At 40.7% G+C, this 22,340-nt stretch overlaps 2 protein-coding genes across 3 annotated transcripts; one reads left to right on the top strand and one right to left on the bottom strand.

Annotated features, from left to right (window-relative positions):
- The first annotated feature begins 1,684 nt into the window (after positions 1–1,684).
- Positions 1,685–14,357, top strand: nat10 (N-acetyltransferase 10). Of its 2 annotated transcripts, none has more exons than XM_085462161.1 (29): positions 1,685–1,822; positions 2,039–2,165; positions 2,303–2,394; positions 2,506–2,677; positions 3,345–3,467; positions 3,567–3,628; positions 3,735–3,849; positions 4,322–4,429; positions 4,562–4,695; positions 4,808–4,901; positions 4,987–5,085; positions 5,181–5,317; positions 6,277–6,401; positions 6,487–6,637; positions 6,942–7,038; positions 7,176–7,292; positions 9,417–9,518; positions 9,614–9,688; positions 10,804–10,920; positions 11,014–11,147; positions 11,227–11,275; positions 11,374–11,470; positions 11,557–11,664; positions 11,750–11,922; positions 12,020–12,139; positions 12,263–12,361; positions 13,622–13,695; positions 13,782–13,862; positions 13,950–14,357. In XM_085462161.1, the coding sequence occupies exons 2-29, from the start codon at positions 2,052–2,054 to the stop codon at positions 14,086–14,088; spliced, it is 3,108 nt and encodes a 1,035-aa protein (XP_085318287.1). In that variant the 5' UTR covers positions 1,685–1,822; positions 2,039–2,051; the 3' UTR covers positions 14,089–14,357. The 2 variants fall into 2 exon arrangements, with proteins under 2 accessions (XP_085318287.1, XP_085318286.1); XM_085462160.1 differs by having other exon boundaries at positions 2,023–2,165.
- mapda (N6-Methyl-AMP deaminase) lies at positions 14,329–21,863 on the bottom strand. Its single transcript, XM_085462162.1, has 10 exons — positions 21,702–21,863; positions 21,427–21,557; positions 21,172–21,232; positions 20,991–21,078; positions 17,354–17,435; positions 17,131–17,257; positions 16,326–16,406; positions 16,084–16,222; positions 15,336–15,436; positions 14,329–14,681 (listed from the first exon to the last, which is right to left on the bottom strand). The coding sequence occupies exons 1-10, from the start codon at positions 21,738–21,740 to the stop codon at positions 14,490–14,492; spliced, it is 1,041 nt and encodes a 346-aa protein (XP_085318288.1). The 5' UTR covers positions 21,741–21,863; the 3' UTR covers positions 14,329–14,489.
- Between the last annotated feature and the right edge of the window lie 477 nt (positions 21,864–22,340).

The following is a 22,340-nucleotide window of genomic DNA, read 5'->3' as shown; positions in this document are numbered from 1 at the left end:
AAGTAATTGCAATGCTTGAAAGTTCAGATTACATTTTTGGTCTTAAACTGTGGTGTAGGATTGCAATGATATATATATATATATATATATATATATACATACATCGGGGAAACCAAACAACCTCTGTCGAAGTGGATGGCACAACACAGAAGAGCTAACTTTTCAGGGCAAGACTCCGCAGTCTATTTACACCTACAGGCCAATGGACACTTTCAATGATGAGGATGTGCACATCCTGGATGGGGAGTCAAGGAGGGGGCCTAAGGTTATATCTTTTGCCATCTTACAATGCTGTGATTGCAGCCATTCCCCAACTCTCTGTGAATGGTACTCATGATCTTTGACCAATGGGCCTTGATCAGTGGTTGTTGATCAATGGTCATGACAATTTGCATATTAATGATCAAAGAAATGACCTCAGCCCATTGTTCATTCGGTGGGCTGATTTCAGTTATTGTGCAAACATGTACTGTTTATAAGGTTGGGGAAACCTGCAGTCAGCTGAAACTGAATAAGTCACTTGGATGAGTGATGAAACGTTTCTCCCATTGAAAACGCTACGCCGAGATGAACAGAATCTACCTTTTGGGATTTACTTACCTGGATGATTGAGCATGCGTCAAGACATCTTTTTCTCAGTACAGACGTCTTATTTTAAAGACGATTGTAGTGAAAATTCAGTTTCGTTGGCTCACGTGACTCTTAACTTTACTTTTAATTGCAACCAAAATATCTTCTCTGTAATGTTATCAGTCTAAGCGTCTCTCCTAAAAAGGAAAAACTGAAAACATCTAGCTGGTTGCTCAGTGTGGGATGCAGCATCACCCTGTGGCCAGAGAGTAGACACACTGTAGTGCCGTCCTGACACGGGACAAAGCAAAACTAATTTTACACTATAAATTGCTGCTGTAATGTCTCTCCAAGCTATTTTAAAGGCAAGGCAAGGCAAGTTTATTTGTATAGCACAATTCAACAACAAGGTGATTCAAAGTGCTTTACAGAGACATTAGAAACAAGAACAAATACCCGTTTTGTCCACACTGAATTCAATTAGTGACTTTGTAATAGACTTGGAAAAAAGGCGCTGTGTGATAGCCGTCAGTCAAATATTTTCTCAAACTATTGAAAGGAAAAAGTCCCCAAACACTTTACTTTAACGTGTTATAACAGTTGTAGATAAGTCTTTCATTTAAATTTTTTAATTTATTTTTAGTTCAACTGATTCTCTCCCCGTATGATATGCTTTCGTTTGCGTATTCAATAAATAGGTCAAAAACAAAAACAAAGCCTCACTTGCAAGTACATGTAGAGATTTAACCAAAATTATTACTAGAAGCCGAGGCTATTCAATAGAAAATATAAGAGGCCATCGTTTCGTTTTTATTTAACTTACATGTATTTGTCTTTTTAAGTATAACACAAAGCATTTCGCTAAAAAAAATAAATGACAGGGTAACGGAAATTAATTATTCTAGGTTTAAAAAAAAAAGAGCAAAAATTAAAGAAAAATTAACAAGTAAATAGAAAATATCCAATATCCTTGTCTTTACCATTGCTTTCAGAATAGACTAAAATGTGTGGGGGCAGTGATTTACCCCCCACACACACACTTCGTTGAACTTGCTCCAGTTGTAAATGTACGCTCAACACAGGAAACTTTTCAAAGAAAGTCGCACAATTCTGACGTCATGCAGGGGTCCTCCATGAAGCGCAGTCTCCACGTGAATTTATCAACAGCGTGATGGCTGGCGTGTAAGCTTAGCGTGCAACTTGCTGTGTTTTTACAAAAGCTAAAGGCCTGACAGTTCATCTGTAATATCAGGTAACCGGAAACGGGTCCATCCTACAGTGTTTCGTGTGTTTTGCTAGTTTGATCCTTAAATATTTTTGTTTTAGCTGTAAGTTAGCTCCACTGAGTTCTTTCTCCTGTTTCTGTTGTCAGCTCTTTGCGGCTCTGGCTCCACCGCTTTTGTCACACTGTTTAACTAGTATCTGCTTCTGTGTGATTTTGCTATCGGACAGTTATTCTCTCTCTCAGGAGCAAATAGACGATGGCAACCGTCCGTAAGAAGGTAGACAACCGGATCCGGGTCCAGATAGAGAATGGGGTCGCTTTGCAGCACAGGACCTTGTTTGTTGTGGTGGGGGATCGTGGCAGAGATCAGGTAATCCCATCACTCCCCGCGCATTCAAGACACATTAGCTTGCATTAGGAGCAGTGAGCTTATTTTACCTGCAGGGTTGTGAATTTACATGTGTGTAACTGAGCATTAAAACACAGTTGCCCCTCTCTGTTGTCCAGGTTGTCATCCTACATCACATGCTGTCTAAAGCTGCTGTGAGAGCTCGACCCTCGGTGCTCTGGTGCTATAAAAAAGACCTGGGATTCAGCAGGTGTGTGTGAGCTCACAGGAGAGAGGGTGTAATCTGTCAAATATTTAAAGAGTTCCCCAAATCTGGGATTTAAAAAAAGTGTTTCTCATCATCATCTCATTCGCGAAACAGCAATAGAAAGAAGCGCATGAAACAGCTGCAGAAGAAGATTAAAACTGGCACGTTGAACCTGAATCAGGACGACCCATTTGAACTCTTTGTTGCCGCAACCAACATCCGTTACTGTTACTACAACGAGACGCACAAGATCCTGGGAAACACCTACGGCATGTGCGTCTTACAGGTGAGTCTCTGCTCTGGTTTAAAAAAGATTTTAGAGTAAAATAAACCACTAGGCTTGTGGTACAATAGTGTGACATCTGCCTGCAAATGAATAGTTACAGGGTTTGAAATGAACTTTAAGTCAATCTTTATTTGCCCTTACCTATTACTTGTCATATTGCTCATACTAAGCTTGGCCAAAGCTTCAAATAATGAAGTTAGCTGAGCCAAAAGCTGCACATTGCTCTAAACACAGTTTCGTGTGCTCATGGATCAGTACAATGAACGTCAGTGAGACTAGATATGCTTAATATGGTCGTTTCTGACAATGAAGCTCCACCCACCCGCTGTTCGAACGTTCTGTTTGGAAAGTACAGCCAATCAGAAAAAGGTTGGTTTAAACAGAAGGGCTTCTAGGTGCCTTCTTTGTCACACTGGATGAACTGAGAGGTTAACAGAGGCCCAGCATGACATTAAGCATCATTTTGAGCATCTTCTAAACATCCCTGTTCATTTTTCTAAATGCTCTTTAAATTTGACCTTGTTTTTGTTTTTTTCTGTTGATGAACTTATGTTCCTGTTCCTTACAAACAAGAACATAAGTGCATTTGATCAGATCACATTTGAGGACAGGTGGGGTGGGGAGGTGCATCAGGTGTTTGATTTCTATTGTTTCTCTTGTCACACAGGACTTTGAAGCTCTCACTCCTAACCTCTTAGCAAGAACTATTGAGACTGTAGAAGGTGGCGGTATAGTGGTCCTACTGCTCAGGACCATGAAGTCTCTGAAACAGCTGTATACAATGACTATGGTAAGGATTTAATTTATTATTAGATTCGGTTTGCTCTTCTGATGACGTGGAACCCACTGTGACGACTTTCCCCCCCCCCACCCCTTCTTCTTTCTCCAGGACGTGCACTCTCGATACAGGACCGAGGCTCATCAGGATGTGGTTGGAAGGTTTAATGAGAGGTAGGTGCTTTGCCAAGAGTTCATTGAGTTTGAAGTGTATTTGCTCAGAGGAATGAAAATTGAACCGTCATATTAAAAATGTGGTTTTATTTTTGTGTTTTTTAAGGTTCATTCTATCTTTGGCGTCCTGCAAAAACTGTGTCGTCATTGATGACCAACTTAACATCCTGCCAATTTCCACCCACATGGCGAACATTAAACCAGTTCCGCCAAAAACTCAGGTACCTTTTTTAATTATATAGTATAAAAGGTTTTTTTAATCGGTTAGTTATTCAGCAGATAGTTTGCTGACAGCAAGCTTCATAGTGGTTATCCTGCACATGGGAGGATTAATGGTTTAGACGTTGTTCTGCTTTTGTGTGTTTATGATTTATGATTTTATGACTATTAACTTGCATAAAACAGGGACCCAGGATCTATTGTCTGTACAATATGTAGGTTGCACTGCGTTCGGTCCCTTTTTAAATAAGTTTAAAAATGTTTCATACATTATAAAGACCAGTCGGGCCTCTTTGAGAAAGAGTTGGAGGGTTTTACGGACAGGCATTTCTGGCTGCTCTGAGAAGAAGCAATGATAATGTTTTTCCTGCTGTTGCTTAGGATACTGTGCTGAAAGTCTCTGAAAAACCAATAAGTGCACATTTAGGGAGAAAAAAAGACTCCATTCTGACTGGCTCTCTCGTTCCCCTTCAGGAGGACAGGTTGCCTCCTCGAGAACAGGAGCTGAAGGATCTGAAGGAGTCCCTTCAGGACACTCAGCCAGTCGGTGTATTGGTGGATGCATGCAGGACTATGGACCAGGTCAGGGCCTTTTAAATGCTACAGACACATTCACCTCCTATAACTGAATTCAAGTTGACTGCAATGTTATAGTTAAACAGTAAGTAGCAGATGTGCAGGTGTCCCAGTTGTTATTTTGAATATTTTCTATAGGCAAAGGCGGTGTTGAAGTTTATTGAAGCAATATCAGAGAAGACACTGAGGAGCACTGTGGCTCTGACTGCTGCCCGTGGTCGAGGCAAGTCTGCAGCTTTGGGGCTGGCTGTTGCTGGAGCTGTGGCTTTTGGGTATATATGACTTTCATCAATGCCATTTTAAAATATCAGCTTTGTCTGTTTTTATTCTTCTCGCTCGTCACCTGTTATTGTAACTTTTTTTTTTTTTTTTTTTTTTTTAAAGCTACTCTAATATCTTTGTAACTTCGCCGAGCCCGGACAACCTTCACACTATGTTTGAATTCATCTTCAAAGGCTTCGATGCCCTGCAGTATCAGGTAGGTTCTGACTCTTCTCTGCACCACTGATGTCATGCGCACATGGTGAGCACGTACTGCTTCTTACTCCCATTTTAATTCGCAGGAGCATCTCGACTATGAAATCATCCAGTCTTTGAATCCAGAGTTCAATAAAGCAGTGGTGCGGGTGAACATATTCAAAGAGCATCGGCAGACAATTCAGGTAAACAAGACTAATAAAAAAAAAAAGTGTCTTCTTTTACAATAAAAAGTGAAATTTACACCTGATCTGATCGCACCATTACTGTGGCCCAACAGTATATCCACCCAGGTGATGCAGTGAAGCTGGGCCAGGCTGAACTGCTTGTCATCGACGAGGCCGCAGCAATCCCTCTTCCTCTTGTTAAGAAGCTGCTCGGGCCTTATCTGGTTTTCATGGCCTCCACCATCAACGGGTCAGTTTAAAACCTGAGTCATATTTATACACCACAAGATGCTGGTTAGTTTTGAATATATTAAATATATTACCGTGAAGACTTTTTTGAGTAAAATGATCAATGAGAGAAATGAGGCACTTAAATATGGAACTCCTGAACAGAAGTCAGGGCTCTAACACACAAAAATGTGCATAAACATGCTTATTTAGTCCCAATTTAGTCACACTTACCCTCTGTCAGCACATTAGACAAACGACTTTCCCGTCTCCTGACAGCTGACAATGACCTAACTAAACAAGAATAACAGCTTATAAGCTAACATCAGGCCAGCTAACATTAGGTTTAAGTGTGCCACCATAGCTATGTGCAGTCTACTGACATCTAGTGATGCGATGTTGCACACTGCACCTTAAGTCTTAAGGCACTGCCTTTCAGATCATCACACAGATCAAGTTTTGTGGCTGGGATGCTCAGAGCAGTTGCACTGGCACAAGGAAATGCAAATTGGCTGTTGAGCTAAGCCTTTTCAACATGACTGAATCCAAAACCAAGCAACTTATACAGCACACAGTGTGTTTTTGTGCAGTCGGTGTTTAAAACTGATCATATTTGGAATTAAGGGAGCGAAATCCATCATAATGTTCACAGTTCCAGCAGCACAGGCATGAGATCCTGGGACTTAATGTCCTTCTATCTTTATCTTCAGTACTTGTTGTTATTGCTGTAAATAAGTTTATGCAATCATACATTTCAGCTTTAAGCTGTAGGAATATTGAATGAAGGGCTAAAATAAGCAGACAGGGCACTATTTTCAGGTTTTTTTGTTTTTGTTTTTTTAAAAATCAAAACAAAAATTTTGCTGAATTAGTTGAAGACCAGTTGAGAAGTGCACACACCTGAGCTACTCGAGCGCAAGAAGGTGCAACCAGTGAATTTTCAAATTTCTGTTTCCGTGCTAATTATTTGTATTTCTGCAGCTATGAAGGCACCGGGCGCTCTCTTTCCCTCAAGCTGATTCAGCAGCTGAGGCAGCAGAGCGCAGACAGTCAGCAGAGCATGTCTGCAGAGAACAGAACCACCAACACAGCCAGACTATCAGCAGGTGAGGATCTCAGTTGCTCACCGTGTTTATGTTCAGTGCATCTGTATCGTGTGACTCACTGCTGTGTACCCGTTTCCGTTTGCAGCTCGTTCTCTCCACGAGGTTTCTCTGCACGAGTCCATTCGGTACTCTCCGGGAGACCCTGTAGAGAAGTGGCTGAATGAGCTGCTCTGTCTAGACTGCCTCAACATTCCCAGGCTCATTTCCGGCTGCCCGCTTCCACAAACATGTGAACTGTATCCTTTGTTTCCCTAATAATCCCGCCTGAGGCAAATTTACATGTGTAATTATTATTTTTTTTGCTGGGTGAGCATTAAGTAGGCACAGTGTGGTATTTTGTGCATAGATCAAACATTTAAAGTTAGGCTGCAGAAAATGCTGTGGACAGTTATTATTTAAAACACTGAATTTGATCTCAGTATTGAACTCTGTGCAATAGAAACTAAAAAAAAAATTGCCAGATTTCTAATCTATGGTGCACATCACATCACCTACATTCACTATGCAAGTTTGCATTTGTCCTTATCTAATGCTGTGCAGATACTATGTGAACCGAGACACACTGTTCTGTTACCACAAAGCGTCTGAAGCTTTCCTGCAGAGGTTGATGGCTCTCTATGTGGCATCGCACTACAAGGTGATTGTCGATTGCAGTCCTTTGACTTTAATTTATTTATTTATTCCCCCCCCCCCCACCCCCCACCCTTAAATCTAACGGCAGCGCAGTGCCCTGCACAGTGTTGTCATTTTTGTGACTCATATTTTTGTCTCCAGAATTCCCCAAATGACCTGCAGATGTTGTCTGACGCTCCGGCTCATCACCTCTTCTGCCTCCTGCCACCTGTTCCTCCCACACAAAACTCACTACCTGAGGTCCTTGCTGTGGTGCAGGTACTGTAATACACTCACAGACCCACTGTTTTAAATCATAGGGTGGGAAATGAGTAGTTAATGAAATTCTACTTATTAGTTATTTATTACAAACCAACAAAATTACGATATTTGCAAAAAGATTCATAACTGCTTATATGGGCATCTCAAATCTTTGTAAATGGTAAAGAGTGTGTAACATCTCTATAAACATTATGTAGGTGTTGTAATTGATTTGTGTAGACTCTATTTTAAAAAAGTGTATAGCTGGGCATAGGGCTGTTCGATATAACGATATATATCGGATGACGATATAAAAACGTCTATCGTTTCATTTTACGCTATCGTTTGTTTCGTGGTGTCGCAAAATAAACTGTTTACGGCAATATTTTTTCATCGTTTTGATGGTCACTGTAGTGGCTATATTAATTTCTTAAAGTTCTCTCTTTCTCTTATATTTAATATAACCACACTACGGACGGACAAGCGCCTGTTTTTATGCGTTGTGGTTAGCAACAACGACGGTAACAGCATCGCATGTCCGCTTGTTTATGTTCCACATAAACCTTTCACAATAAAGCTCAAGATCCTGTTGAGACTTTTCAAAATAAACTGAATCACGTGAAAGAGCAGATTATTTACGGATGAGAAGTAAAAAAGAGCCGCCAGGTGCTAAAAAATAAACCTTAGACTCAAACGTTAGAACAGGCTTTTCCCCGCAGCACGCCGTGTAATAAATACTCACAAAGAAAACGGCGGCCGTTACAACTTATGTCTAAAAATGTATAGTTTCATGCATCTGTTAAAACGGCTACATGACGCACATCTGGAAACACTTCACGCAAGTCGAGCTGCCCGAGATTCATAGAATTAAAAAAAACAGGTGGCACTGGTATAAAGTAAGACTGTGAACCTTTAGTCCATATTTTATGGAAGCCCGTTTCCGCCACTAAAAAAAAAAAAAAGCTAGTATCCATAACTCGAAATTTCGAGTTATTTTCTCGAAATTTCGAGTTATTTTCTCGAAATTTCGAGTTACTTTTCTCGAAATTTCGAGTTAGCTCTGCCAATCAAAAATATACGTGAATGTGGTCGCTTTCTTGTTACCCGGAAGCATATGGCGCAGGACCGCGCACTCAAAAACGGATCCCAACAAATTAAAGTATGTTTGCTGATAGTAACACCATGTGATTCAGCTAATAACACAGGGATTTCATCATTTGTGAAGCCAGGCTGAAAACACTCAGCAATCTGTGCATTCACGACTGGATGTAATACCGGTAGCTTAGCTGTAGCATTTGTAGCTGAGGGCTTCAGCTTCCGGGTAACATGGAAATGACGTCATTCACGTAGATTACTGATTGGCAGCGCTAACTCGAAATTTCGAGTTGCTTTTCTCAAAATTTTGAGTTAATATGTCGAAATTTCGAGATAATAACTCGAAATTTTGAGTTATGGATCCTTTTTTTTTTTTTTTTTTTAGTGGCGGAAACGGGCTTCCATAATATTTTGGGTCCTGCTTCACTCTGTTTATTTTTCTATGTAACTCACTTTTTCTTGTGGTTTGGTTTTGGTTTTTATGAACCAAAACTTCTTGTGTAGGTTAGGAAATAGATTGTGGTTTAGGTTAAGCTATTTTGAGTTGGGACTGAGACTGCCCCTATTATTGCCGCTGCACATGGCCTCGGAGGACTACTACAGCCATAGGGCAGGGGTGTCAGACAATGAGGGCTGGGGGTCCAGAATCGGCCTCGCAAAGATTCCAGTCCGGCCTTACTGGATGGCTTTGGAAAATGTGAAGAACAGAAATCTGGACTTCTAATTGTATTTTCATACATTTTTACAGCTTTTCCTACTGAGAGAGAGAGATAGATAGATAGATAGATAGATAGATAGATAGATAAAATTTAATATTTATTTTACACGTTTGCTTCTTACAGTTGTTTACATTTCTGGCCCAAATAAGGTCAGCAGTGAGCTCTGTGTGGCCCGTGATGTAAAATGATTTTGACATCCCTGGCTTAGGGTTTTTTTTTTTTAAATAGTGATTTATTGTCACTAGCATGCATGAGCTCTATGAACATCACTGATAGGCGACCTTTTTGATTCCACTCAAACATGCATTTGCACCCTCGTGCCCCCCAGGTATGTCTGGAGGGGGAAATATCAAGACAGTCCATCCTCAACGGCCTGTCCAGAGGGAAGAAGGCCTCAGGCGACCTCATTCCCTGGACTGTCTCAGAGCAGGTACAAAACCTTCAACAAAACCACTACAGCTCATTCTTTTACAGTCCAGTGAAGACATTTTTAAACTAATACTGAATCCTCTACTCTTGTCACAGTTTCAAGACCCGGAGTTTGGCACCCTCTCAGGAGGTAGAGTGGTGCGCATTGCTGTTAATCCAGACTACCAAGGAGTAAGAATCTGCCATGTTTTTCTTGATATACACTGTACTGAAATATTTCCGCTGCAGTTGCTTTCCTCAGGGAGTAAGAGTGGTGAGGAATTTCCTAAAGGGCATTTTTGTCTGCAGGAACTATTAAGCATTTTTTTGTTTTGTTTTGTTTTGGGTGGCCCAAAGCTTCATGTGCAGTCCACTAAAGCATGAAGCAAACTCTGTTTTTGGAAAGAAAGAAGCGCCTATTCTGGGGTACTTCTGAGCGGCCCTGAATTACTCCTAGGTTAAACTCAGAGAAGATAATAACAGCCAAAAATACAATTTTTAAAAACCCTGAAACCCATCAGCAGTTATGTGAAGAACAGCAGAATAAATAAAAAGAGATGATGTGATGAAGAATACATGTTAGAAATTGATCTGTGGGGTGGTGCCTGTTACATCGCTTACGTGTCCAGAGAGATTTCTGCGAGAGAAGTGCCACACTATAAAATAACAAATGGCAGCGGCATTAATTTAGGCAAAACAGACCTGGAACTGCTCGGACAGGTTGACAGATGAGGTGATGCAGGAGTGCCTGGGGACTATGATAGAAGAGACTGAGAAAGATGTAACCTGGTCCCTATGTTTTGGGTTTTTTTTTGTTTTTGTCTCATGTGTAGATGCAGCTGACCTATTAGCTTAATCTCAGAGGGTCTTCTCTGCACAGGAAAATCAGACAAACAATGTCCTGAAAGAATCTTTTAGCTCCCTGAAAAGGTTTTAGTACGGTAGTTAAAAACAAAAAAACAAATAAAAATAAAGAAATAGCTGTCCACTAGACCATGCATCTAAATTAAGTTTGGGGGAGATAATATTACACCCCTTAGGTGAGTACAGACTTCAGTGCTTGGTTGCAGCATTGTTTTTTTAACCTGTCAGCGCATGAATGACGTGATTCAGAGGGAAAAGCCGTTTATTGGGGGTTTTTTGGGGGGGGGTTTTGGCTTTGGCCTTACTGTGTAAACAAAAGAAATCTCCACATGACAGAGGAATGCTTGCCCTCAGGAAGTTAGTGAAATTTGGGAAATGAAAGTTCCCGGAGCTTTTGCTGGCGTAGTAACACAGTTAATTTGAATAATCGACCTGTGCACCAGATGGGCTACGGCTCCAGAGCTCTCCAGCTGCTGCAGATGTACTACGAGGGCAAGTTTCCCACGATGGATGAGAGCACACAATCAAACCACAATGAAATCACCTCTGTCAGCAGTGAGGTAAGACACCGGTGTTTTCAGCAACATCTGCTAGACATTATTTGCGCACTTGAAGTGTAACCGGAGTGAACCTCGCTACGGTTTGTTGTGCAGGCTGTGAGTCTGCTGGAAGAGGTGATCACTCCACGCAAGGAGCTCCCTCCTCTTCTGCTGAAGCTGAGTGAGAGGAGGGCAGAGAAACTGGACTACTTAGGCGTTTCCTATGGCCTTACTGCACAACTGCTTAAGTGAGTTGGCTTAACATGAAGTGAAGGGGATGAATCTTTTGGAAGTGTATAAAAATGAATCTGTTTTCAACCACAACAGGTTCTGGAAGAAGGCAGGATATATTCCAGTTTACTTGAGACAAACCCCAGTAAGTACCATTCAGTCACTTTTTCATGTTTCTTTTTGTTGTTGTTTTTTGTTTTTTTGCACTGCTGTAATTATTTTTTCATGTGCGGTTGTATGTAGAATGACCTTACAGGGGAGCACTCCTGCGTGATGCTGAAGGAGCTAAATACAGATGAAACCCCGGAGCAGAGCCAGTGGCTTTCTGCCTTCTCGAAAGGTGAACATGCTTACACTGCCTGAGGAGAACTGGTGTGCTCAAGCTTGTCAGGCTCCTTTAGAACAATTCTTCTTCCCCTTCCTCAGATTTTCGTCGGCGCTTCCTGTCTCTGCTCTCATACCAGTTCAGCAACTTTCATCCAAGTCTAGCACTGAGCATTTTGCAGAATAAGAAGTCCAAGGAGAATACCTGCAGTAAGAGTCCTCTGTTTAAAACACCCTGATCTGATTTCTCCAGCGTAGACCTCACCCCAGTCTGACTTGTCTCTCATCATAACAGTTCTCAGCAGCTCAGAGCTGGTGGCTCACTTCAGCCCTTATGACCTCAAACGTCTGGAGCTGTATTCGAGGAGCATGGTGGATTACCACCTCATTATGGACCTGGTGCCAACGGTGGCACGCGTGTTCTTCCTCAAGCAGCTCGGTGATATGTCTCTCTCAGCAGCGCAGTGTGTACGTTTCCATCAACATTTTATATGACGGGTATCCTTCCAATGCAGCTGATTCCTCTGTTTAAGACGTTAACTGGCTGATGTCCGCTGTGCTCTAGGCTTTGCTGCTGGGAATCGGACTGCAGCATAAGTCTGTGGATCAGCTGGAAAAGGAAATTGAGCTTCCAAGCTCACAGCTCATGGGCCTCTTCAACCGCGTCATCCGTAAATTTGTGCAAGTGAGTTGCCAATAATTAAGTCATACAGAAAAACCTCACTTGTGGATGATGTACAACTCACTGTTAATTAAAGCAGCTGCAGTAAGGCTGTAACATCATATCTTTTCATTATTACTGCATTAGATCTTCACCGGCATCCAAGAAAAAGCAGTTGAAGCACAGATGGCAGCCACTAAAGAAGTTGCAATGGAGCCAACTGTCAGAAGCCTCAGTGAAGATCTGGTATTTGTGCTAAATTATTTCTGATGATTAGCTAATGCTGGAATAATTTACAGGTTATTACCATTAACCTCCTAAGACCCGAACTCTTCCACAGCATGCATTTTTAATTTCTCTTTGATATTTGGGCATATTGGGGCCCATGAATGTAAAAACAAAGAATTACCAGATTTATTTATTTTTTTACCTTATTTTTGTTTTTATGAAAAATAAGAGCCACATAGGAGGATATTTGTTTAAAATTCTGATAGAACAGTAATAATGGATTGGATTTATATAGCGCTTTTCAAGGCACCCAAAGCGCTTTACAATACCACTATTCATTCACTCTCACATTCATACACCGGTGGAGGCAGTTACAGTTGTAGCCACAGCTGCCCTGGGGCAGACTGACAGAAGCGAGGCTGCCATATCGCGCCATCGGCCCCTCTGGCCAACACCAGTAGGCAAGTAGGGTAAAGTGTCTTGCCCAAGGACACAACGACCAGGACAGAGAGCCCAGGGATCGAACCAGCGACCTTCCGGTTACAGATGCGATTCCCAACCCCCTGAGCCACGGTCGCCCCAGCGTAGCAGTATAATGTCCTCGTAAGTGGATATCAGGCCCTTGTAGAGCAAAAATCTCAGCAGGAGAGACTAATCCAGCTTCAGGGGTCATAAGTTGGTGCTAATCCATCATAAGGAAGCAGCAGAAAGTTCCTCCTTAATTTTATGCTTTTGTTTAAGGGTTTAATGACTCGCCACATCCAGAGTTCACGTCATGTTTCAAATTTCCGGCAACAGTTTTTGCCACAATCTTTTATCTTTTCATTTACTCGAAGAGAAACGAAAAAGAAAAAAGTTAAATTGTTTTTTTTTTTTTCCCTAAACCACAGCCGTAAACACGACCTGATCATGAACTGAGAGTGAACTCGTTATTCTGATGCATTTCTAATTAGCTTTCAGTTCTCGTTGGCCTTTTATGCTCATTTATGGCTTCACGTTTTTATTCATGGACTCTTCCAGAAGCAGCTTTGCATGCTCTGCAGCTTTAGCGCCCTTCCTCCTCCGTATGGCAGCTCACTTCTGATTGGCTGAAAGTTTGAAGAGCAGGTGGATGGGGTTGCTGTGCCTGTAAAGCTGTTTCTCTGTATTACAAAACACAAAGATGGAACCACAAAACCCCCACAGTGTTTATGTCAACTTTGGTCTCGGTTTCAGAAGTGTCACACCTACATTTTATAGATACAAGTAAAGAAGGAATTTTCCCCTCTCTGTTCACAGAATGAAGCAGCAAAGGAGTTTGAGGAGAGACACAAACAAGATGTGGAAAAAGTAAAGGAAATGGACCTGGAACAGTGAGTATCGGGTTTGAAGGGCAGCCTTGGCCATTGCATTTTTTTTAGACCAGTATTTACTCTAGCTGTCTTTTTGTTTTTTTGAGGTACAAAATTCGTGGGGACGACGAGGAGTGGGACCAGGTGCTGAAGAAAGCAGGGAGCACAGCTATCGTCAGCATAAAAAGGTAGAGTGTTACTTACAATGTTTGGTGAGAAATCTAGTGTTCAGTTGTTGGAAAAGCTTGTTTGTAATGAAGACCTGCTTCCAACAGTGACAAGAAGAGGAAATGGGAAGGAGGAACCCCCATAGCGAGCAATGGAGCTCCCCAACACGGAAAATTAAAAAAGAAGGAAACGCAACACGGAAAATTCAAGAAGAACAAGCATGGAAAATTTGGAAAGAAGGCGTGAGAGTGAAGTGGACACAGTATTGACAAGACTACATGTGTGATCTGGAGAATTTGGGATATCTTGGACTGAATTGTAAGCCTATGAGTGTAACTGTAAGACTGCATAGTCTATTTTTATTGTTTTGTGTTAAATTCTGCTCTTTGTATGCTGTCAGTTGCTGTAAGAACAATTTTGCTCCTCTCGACTGTGTAACACTGCACAGATACTGTCAACAGAACAAAGCATCACACTTCAGCCTGATTAAATAAAAAGTTATGATTTACTTTCCACTTACATAAACCATTTTACAGTATTTTTAGATTTAATGTAAGGGTTTCTGTAAATCCTTGTTAAATTGTTGCTTTAAAAAAAAAAAATTAAAACTTGAGGTATGTAGTTGGCTTTTGGCTCCGATGAACCGATCACTTGAAAAGCTGAGGATGTAAGTCATTCCACTTCTCTTGAAGCTGCTGCTTCACAATCTCTGGTCCGAAGATGCAGTCTATGGCCTGCTGAGAGAGCTTCCACACGGCTTCATGACTGAGACCGAATGTGGAAGCTGCCAGCTGATATTCCTGAGACAAGTCCGTACAGAAGACTCCTTTATCGTCGGTCTGTAATGTAAAAAAAGGAACATTGTTCAGGTGTGATTTTTTTTTCTTTTTTTTCCCCCCTTTCCTCTCACAGGTCTCTGATCTATTTTTGTTCAAGTAGAAAGTTATTTCTGTGTTAATCTAAAAGAAAAACTACATCTACCCACACCTGTGACAGGATGTTAATGCTGTGCCCCACCGTTTTGTGGTTGTCTAAAGACGGTAAAAAAAGAAATGGTAATAACTTCAGCATCAGTATGTTACTTGTATGCCAATATTTTAAAGCCTCCACAGCCCTAATTCAAATAGGACCTGTGTGTTTCCTTCTTTCCTGTTATGTGTATACACTGTGATAAAGGTGGCTGGTTATATTAAACATGGCAAAAATAATGTGCAGGCAACGCCTCTAAGCTCAGACTTCAGACTGCTCTGAAAAGTACGGTTCAGTTTTTTCCCCCCAACTTGGCTCCCACAGAAGCTCCACCCACCTGCTTTCTAAACCCTGTGTTTGAGAGGAGCAGCCAATCAGAATAAAAGATGGCTTAAAAAGGAGACGAGCTAAAACTAATTCAGCTGTTGCTGAAGGCTCGGTGTAAGATAAAGACTATGCAAGAATTTAGCCTAATGAGGTTAAAAAACAAAAACATTAAAAAGAAGTATACAGTGGAAACTTACGCAAATTACAGTTGGGTGTCCCAGCTCGTACCAGTACTTGAAATGATGTTTGGAGTAACACGGCACAGTGTTGCCTTTCACATTTGATGTCAGGCACAGCTCTACAGAGGAGAAAAAAAAATCAACATTAAAAGTTCTGCTCGTACGTCAAAAAAGACGCACTGCGAGCTCAAACCTCCACCATAACGCAGCTCACTATCAGGACAATTTACTTTTAACTACTGAGTATTGTGTTGTTAATATTCACTTTGTTTTCTTTAAGTTGGTAGTGCAGTAAAGATCAGATAAGCAAAGCATGACAGATGTTCACTTTGATTACACACACAGGAGCAGATAATGAATGATATGTATTGATTTGTAAATAACTGAACATGAATAACTTGAAAGGGTGAAACATAAACATGAGGTCAGAGGTCAAGTGTGACATGATATTTGGATTCAGACTATAATGTGATATTTAGAATCCTCGTAGTATTCCCTATATGTTGTCAATACAACATACTTGCTATATTTTTATTTTGTCAGTATCACTGATAAGATGTGGACCGACAGATGTGGATGTGTCTGCATCGCTTATTTTCACCCCTCAAACTTTCAATTTTGGCTTTTCAGAGTGAAACTGCATCGGTAGCGAAATGCCTCAGTCACTGTGATCCTGCAGCACAGGAACAGTGCATGTGAGGCATAAATTTGATTAAAAGTTCACACATTTTAAAATGAAAACATCTTAGCGTGGATGCTGCGTCACCTATTGGTATCTTTTTCTGAACCACTTTGTTAACGAGGCTTTGAGATCCACCGACTTCAGGATGTAAGAAGGTGCCATGACCGATTCTGTCAGGAGGAAGACTCAACAGCAAATCTGATTCATCCAGCTGTGATGGAATCTGCAACAATATTTGATGACATCACTCTTACGTAAAATATTACTACAGTCAAATTATCTCTCTCTGTCTATCTCTCTCTATTTTTTAAGTGTGCTATTCATACTTCTGAGAGGTGCAGTGACAACTTCAGTCCAGAGTTTTTGGCCTTCTGTAGGGCAGGAAGCAGATCTTTGCCATGGCCCACCTTAAAATGAAAGCTACATTATCATGTGAAATAATGAGACGTGGTCCTACTAATAAATAGCATTACAATACAGTTTCCCAACATAATTTAAAGTCAATTTAACAAGCTACCTCTTATTTTCTTTCATACAAATACTGCTACAGCGTGGTTTCTGGTGTTTAACATGTTTTAAAAGTTTTTAATAATGAGATCAGCATATGTGCAATTAATCCCTGTGAGCCAAAAGCTCAGTATTAACACCTTCAGTTTGCAAGAAGCTGCCAATTGGAAGAAAGTCTGGTAAAAGCAATACTGGCCTTGAAGCAAGATTATTTAAAATGGTTTGTTTCAGATAAAGGGTGAATTGAGGAGCTTCATCAAGGCCCAGTTTAAGATAAATAAGGATTACTTTAAAACTGTGAATCATGCAAAGCTTCTCTAGTAGAGTCCAAGAATAAAAATGGGAAATTAAGGATGAGATTTAAGGACATACAGTTTACATCATTTTCAAAAATTAAACTCTTGTGCTCTGCAGAAGTTATTTGAGATGACCAGTTTAACAACTTTTCTTTGTCACCCTGGAAAAGTCCACTCCCACCAGAATAGACATATTTCATCACAAAACTAGACGGTGACCATTCCTATTATGGGTCAAATAGACCCAAACAATGCCAGTAAAATACAGAGTAACTGGATCTGTAGCTATTAGTACAAAGCCACCATAGTACCAAACTGTCTGACAAACCGTTGGATCTCCACTGAGGTCAACTCCCACCACTAAACCATCAGATGACAGCATGAACTCCTCAGCCAAATTCACCGTCTCCAAGGCAACTTCAGTCCCATTCCTGCGGTCAATGGCTACCAGAAACCTTCAAGATAAATAATATTGAGAATCATGTGGTCAGTGACACAGCCACAACTCATAAGACAAATGTGTGGACTTGCACACAGCTGGGTAAACCTACCTGACATCAATGTCCGCTCCCTCCTCCTTACACTTCTGGATGGCTTTGATGACCGTTTCAATGTAAGTCTTCTTTGTCAGTCCTACGAACACAAACATACCAAATCAGTGCATGGTGAAAGAAATCCCAAGTAATTTCATGTTCAGTTTGTTCCCTCGCTCTTCCACTGCAAAAACCCCCAATACAAAAAAGCAAACAAAAGATCTGGAGGTGAAGTGCTGAACTCGCACTCATTCAGTTCACTGAATCGCTCAATATGAGAAGGCGGTGGTGTACAGAAGCACATTTACAGAATTTGTGTTATTTTCCAAAAACCTATGGACTTAATTGCATTTTTTTTCATTATTACTATTTTTCAGTTATATACAGTGGGGCAAAAAAGTATTTAGTCAGCCACCGATTGTGCAAGTTCCCCCACTTAAAATGATGACAGAGGTCAGTAATTTGCACCAGAGGTACACTTCAACTGTGAGAGACAGAATGTGAAAAAAAAAATCCATGAATCCACATGGTAGGATTTGTAAAGAATTTATTCGTAAATTAGGGTGGAAAATAAGTATTTGGTCAATAACAAAAATACAACTCAATACTTTGTAACATAACCTTTGTTGGCAATAACAGAGGTCAAACGTTTACTATAGGTCTTTACCAGGTTTGCACACACAGTAGCTGGTATTTTGGCCCATTCCTCCATGCAGATCTTCTCGAGAGCAGTGATGTTTTGGGGCTGTCGCCGAGCAACACGGACTTTCAACTCCCGCCACAGATTTTCTATGGGGTTGAGGTCTGGAGACTGGCTAGGCCACTCCAGGACTTTCAAATGCTTCTTATGGAGCCACTCCTTTGTTGCCCGGGCAGTGTGTTTTGGATCATTGTCATGTTGGAAGACCCAGCCTCGTTTCATCTTCAAAGTTCTCACTGATGGAAGGAGGTTTTGGCTCAAAATCTCACGATACATGGCCCCATTCATTCTGTCCTTAACACGGATCAGTCGTCCTGTCCCCTTGGCAGAAAAACAGCCCCATAGCATGATGTTTCCACCCCCATGCTTCACAGTAGGTATGGTGTTCTTGGGATGCAACTCAGTATTCTTCGTCCTCTAAACACGACGAGTTGAGTTTATACCAAAAAGTTCTACTTTGGTTTCATCTGACCACATGACATTCTCCCAATCCTCTGCTGTATCATCCATGTGCTCTCTGGCAAACTTCAGACGGGCCTGGACATGCACTGGCTTCAGCAGCGGAACACGTCTGGCACTGCGGGATTTGATTCCCTGCCGTTGTAGTGTGTTACTGATGGTGACCTTTGTTACTTTGGTCCCAGCTCTCTGCAGGTCATTCACCAGGTCCCCCCGTGTGGTTCTGGGATCTTTGCTCACCGTTCTCATGATCATTTTGACCCCACGGGATGAGATCTTGCGTGGAGCCCCAGATCGAGGGAGATTATCAGTGGTCTTGTAGGTCTTCCATTTTCTGATGATTGCTCCCACAGTTGATTTTTTCACACCAAGCTGCTTGCCTATTGTAGATTCACTCTTCCCAGTCTGGTGCAGGTCTACAATACTTTTCCTGGTGTCCTTCGAAAGCTCTTTGGTCTTGGCCATGGCGGAGTTTGGAGTCTGACTGTTTGAGGCTGTGGACAGGTGTCTTTTATACAGATGATGAGTTCAAACAGGTGCCATTCATACAGGTAACGAGTGGGGGACAGAAAAGCTTCTTACAGAAGACGTTACAGGTCTGTGAGAGCCAGAGATTTTCCATGTTTGAGGTGACCAAATACTTATTTTCCACCCTAATTTACGAATAAATTCTTTACAAATCCTACCATGTGAATTCATGGATTTTTTTTTCACATTCTGTCTCTCACAGTTGAAGTGTACCTCTGGTGCAAATTACTGACCTCTGTCATCATTTTAAGTGGGGGAACTTGCACAATCGGTGGCTGACTAAATACTTTTTTGCCCCACTGTATTAGTTGAGTAAAATATATTTTAAGTAACACTTTTTTAAATTCAGAACACTCACTATATTTCTTCCGAGATTGCTGGATTCAGCTCAGTCATGCCTTAACAGCAAACCCAGGTTAGTGTTTCTGGGATGGTCCCAATCAGAACTGTCTGAACTCAGCACTTTAGATTAGTTTTCTGCCTATTGTACCTTTGTGTTGACAGCACTGCCTTGTTTTTTGTTTGTTTGTTTTCGGGGGGGGGGGGGGGGTCCAGTTTTTGTACTGTTTTTTGTTTTCCTAAACTATTCATCTGGTTTGTTTCAGTGAACTTCTCAGAATTTGATGTTGAACTTTTAGAAATTCTGCATTCCCGAACTCACAGTGGCATTACAAAAAAAACAAATGGAGCAATTCTTAAGCGATTCTCTACATGTAGCTATGTCCCAGAGAGAAACGCTTCTCAGAAGGTTGAAAATGCGCTCAACTTCATCACAAAAAGTAATATCATTAGCAAATTAATAACAGTAAATAGATTATCTGTTTTTCCTATTCACCTGGAATTTTCAAGCACTATATTATAAAAAGTGCACATGATTGTAGAAGTCCAGGGCTCATACACATTTTTCAGGGTCAAAATCAAGCACTTTTTAAGCACTTTCAAAGTCCATTTTCAATCTTTTCCAGCCCATTACCAAAAAAAAAGAATGCATGTTTCACCTCAGTAAGGCCATGTAAAAATTAAAACAAATCATTTTAGGTTGACTTAAATGTCCTTTGTTCCCCTTTTGTCACCACAGACAAATACTGAAAAAGGAAATGGTGCAATATGCATATAGTGTACAAACTCAAAAAACACATTTCTCTTAAAAATTAAGATTTGCAAATGTGAACAAATCAACTTGTTAAAGATATTCATCTCCAATTGGAAAAAAACAACAACAACCCCACAAAACAAGAAACTGCACCAAACACCACATTAATACACAGCAAGGCCAAATTACTAAGTATTCTCATCAGATATTGATGCTTCTTTACTATGTGACACAAAAAAAATAGGAGACAGATTTTTTTTTTAACTAGTTAAGCACCCACTCCCACAAAAATGGGGGCAAAAGGGAGGAGATCACGTTTAATCGGTTATAACACAAGGTCAGAAATACAAGTGCTGAAATGAGGAGTGTCCACAGAAACCTCTCAATCTCAGCTAAAATCTCATATAAACCATTTCTACAAACCTATAACAAAGCAAAGACACCAAACAGTTAAAAGAGCAGTTACGTCACCATGAATCTGTGGACAGGTAATATCCATTACCCATACGAACCCTGGAAGTCACTCCCAAACAGTCTGGCTAATTTTTCAAGAAGTCAAAATGTTCTTCCCATTTAAAGAATTTCTCCATACAGATGCCCAAATACTTATATGTATTAGCCTGTTGTATTGTGCAACCATCAATTACAACTGGTTCCTATGCACATATACCCCTAGGATTGAATATAATTTCTTTAGTTTTATCAGTACTGAAAATAAGACAATGACTGTTATACTACACTTTGAATAATTCAAATGAATTAATTATTGAATTTAATAACCAAATCATTAGTCTTCTTGCCTCTACAATCATAGGTATATACAGGAGAACTCACTGCTCCCTGTACTGTGTCATTCACCTTCGCCTGTCATTCACCTGTATCTCTCTCTTCACGTGGTGTGCTTCTTAACTCTAAATATTTGACACCATCAGCTGCAAACTCTTTGATAACATCTGTAGCCACCTGGCAGGAAAACAAAAACATCAATTACTTATAAATATCCTTAGAAACACTTTGACTAAAAGAAGCACGACACTGTTTTGAGTCAGGCCTTACCATCAGGATATCCTCCTCAGTGTCCACCAACTTGTGGATGACCCTGAAGACTTCAAAGCACCTGCAGAGACCCAAAGACATAGTGTTTTAATCTTAACCCGTTTATCAACGTCTCCCAGACAGCTCATTCTGTCCACTTAAATTTAGCTCAACACGTGCTTTTTCTTGTCGTTTCTTTTCTTTTCTATCAAATATAAAGTAGGGTTTAAACCCTGCTGGGTTTCATATGAAATTGTCAATGAATTACAGACGCACTCATCCAGAGTCCTCCGCTGTCCTTTGCCAATGGCCGTCATGCTGTGTTCAATGTTGAGATGTGGCTTTCGGCTGATGAGCTTCTCGATGGTTTGCGCGCTGACAGAACCATTGAGGTGAGCGTGAAGCTCCTGGTAACAATCAAAACGCTGACGTTAGCATTTAGTTAGCTTACACGTTAAGCTCCTCTATACATTAACCGCCCTTACTCTCTATAAACCTTCAAATTACTCACTTTATAAGCCTCTGTTATTCACGTTAGGCGGTTGACTTACCACTTTTGGCAGCTCCCGATAAAAGACATCATTGTCCATCACAAAGTAAAGACAATCCGCGAGCAAGTCTCTGAGCTCCGAGCTGTTTGCTGCTTTTACAAGCCTTTGTTTTCAGTCTACATTTACCCGGAACACCATCAGTGCAACCAAGAAATAATTCCCCGGCTGCTACTGCAGCGGTCAGGGTTCCGCTAAAGACTTCCTTTCTACATCAGATAAATGACTTGTATTTCCTCCTTTCTTTATTTCCTTTTATGGTAAAAATTTAGAATCGCAAAGTCAATCTGACAGCAAAACATTGTTTTCTAATTTAAGAGGACATTCAAATGATTTTAATCATTATTTTGCCCTCCTTAAGTGTGTCAGTTGTCGGTACATTGTTGTAGCTAATTGTATTCTCATTCATCACCTGATGGCAATGTTTCATTATTCAAGAAAGTAGCAATATCAAACAAATTTATGGTCATTAAAATATACTCAGAGGATCACGTGCCCATTTCTGAATGGGAAATTAAAGACATAACCGGTGCTGTGTATATGCATTTAAAACATGTAGCTTCTGTGGAGCAAATTTCTTTTTTTTATGGGATGTAGATTTTTTTTTTTCAAAAGTAATGGATAGTAGTTTATTATTGCTGC

Source organism: Copadichromis virginalis, linkage group LG7 (genome assembly GCF_057382275.1).
Source record: "Copadichromis virginalis isolate Kocher_CV1m ecotype Utaka linkage group LG7, C_Virginalis_male_GT1.1, whole genome shotgun sequence".
NCBI lineage: Eukaryota > Metazoa > Chordata > Actinopteri > Cichliformes > Cichlidae > Copadichromis > Copadichromis virginalis.
Note: the sequence above shows the minus strand (reverse complement) of the source record. Positions and strands in the feature narration are given on the sequence as shown.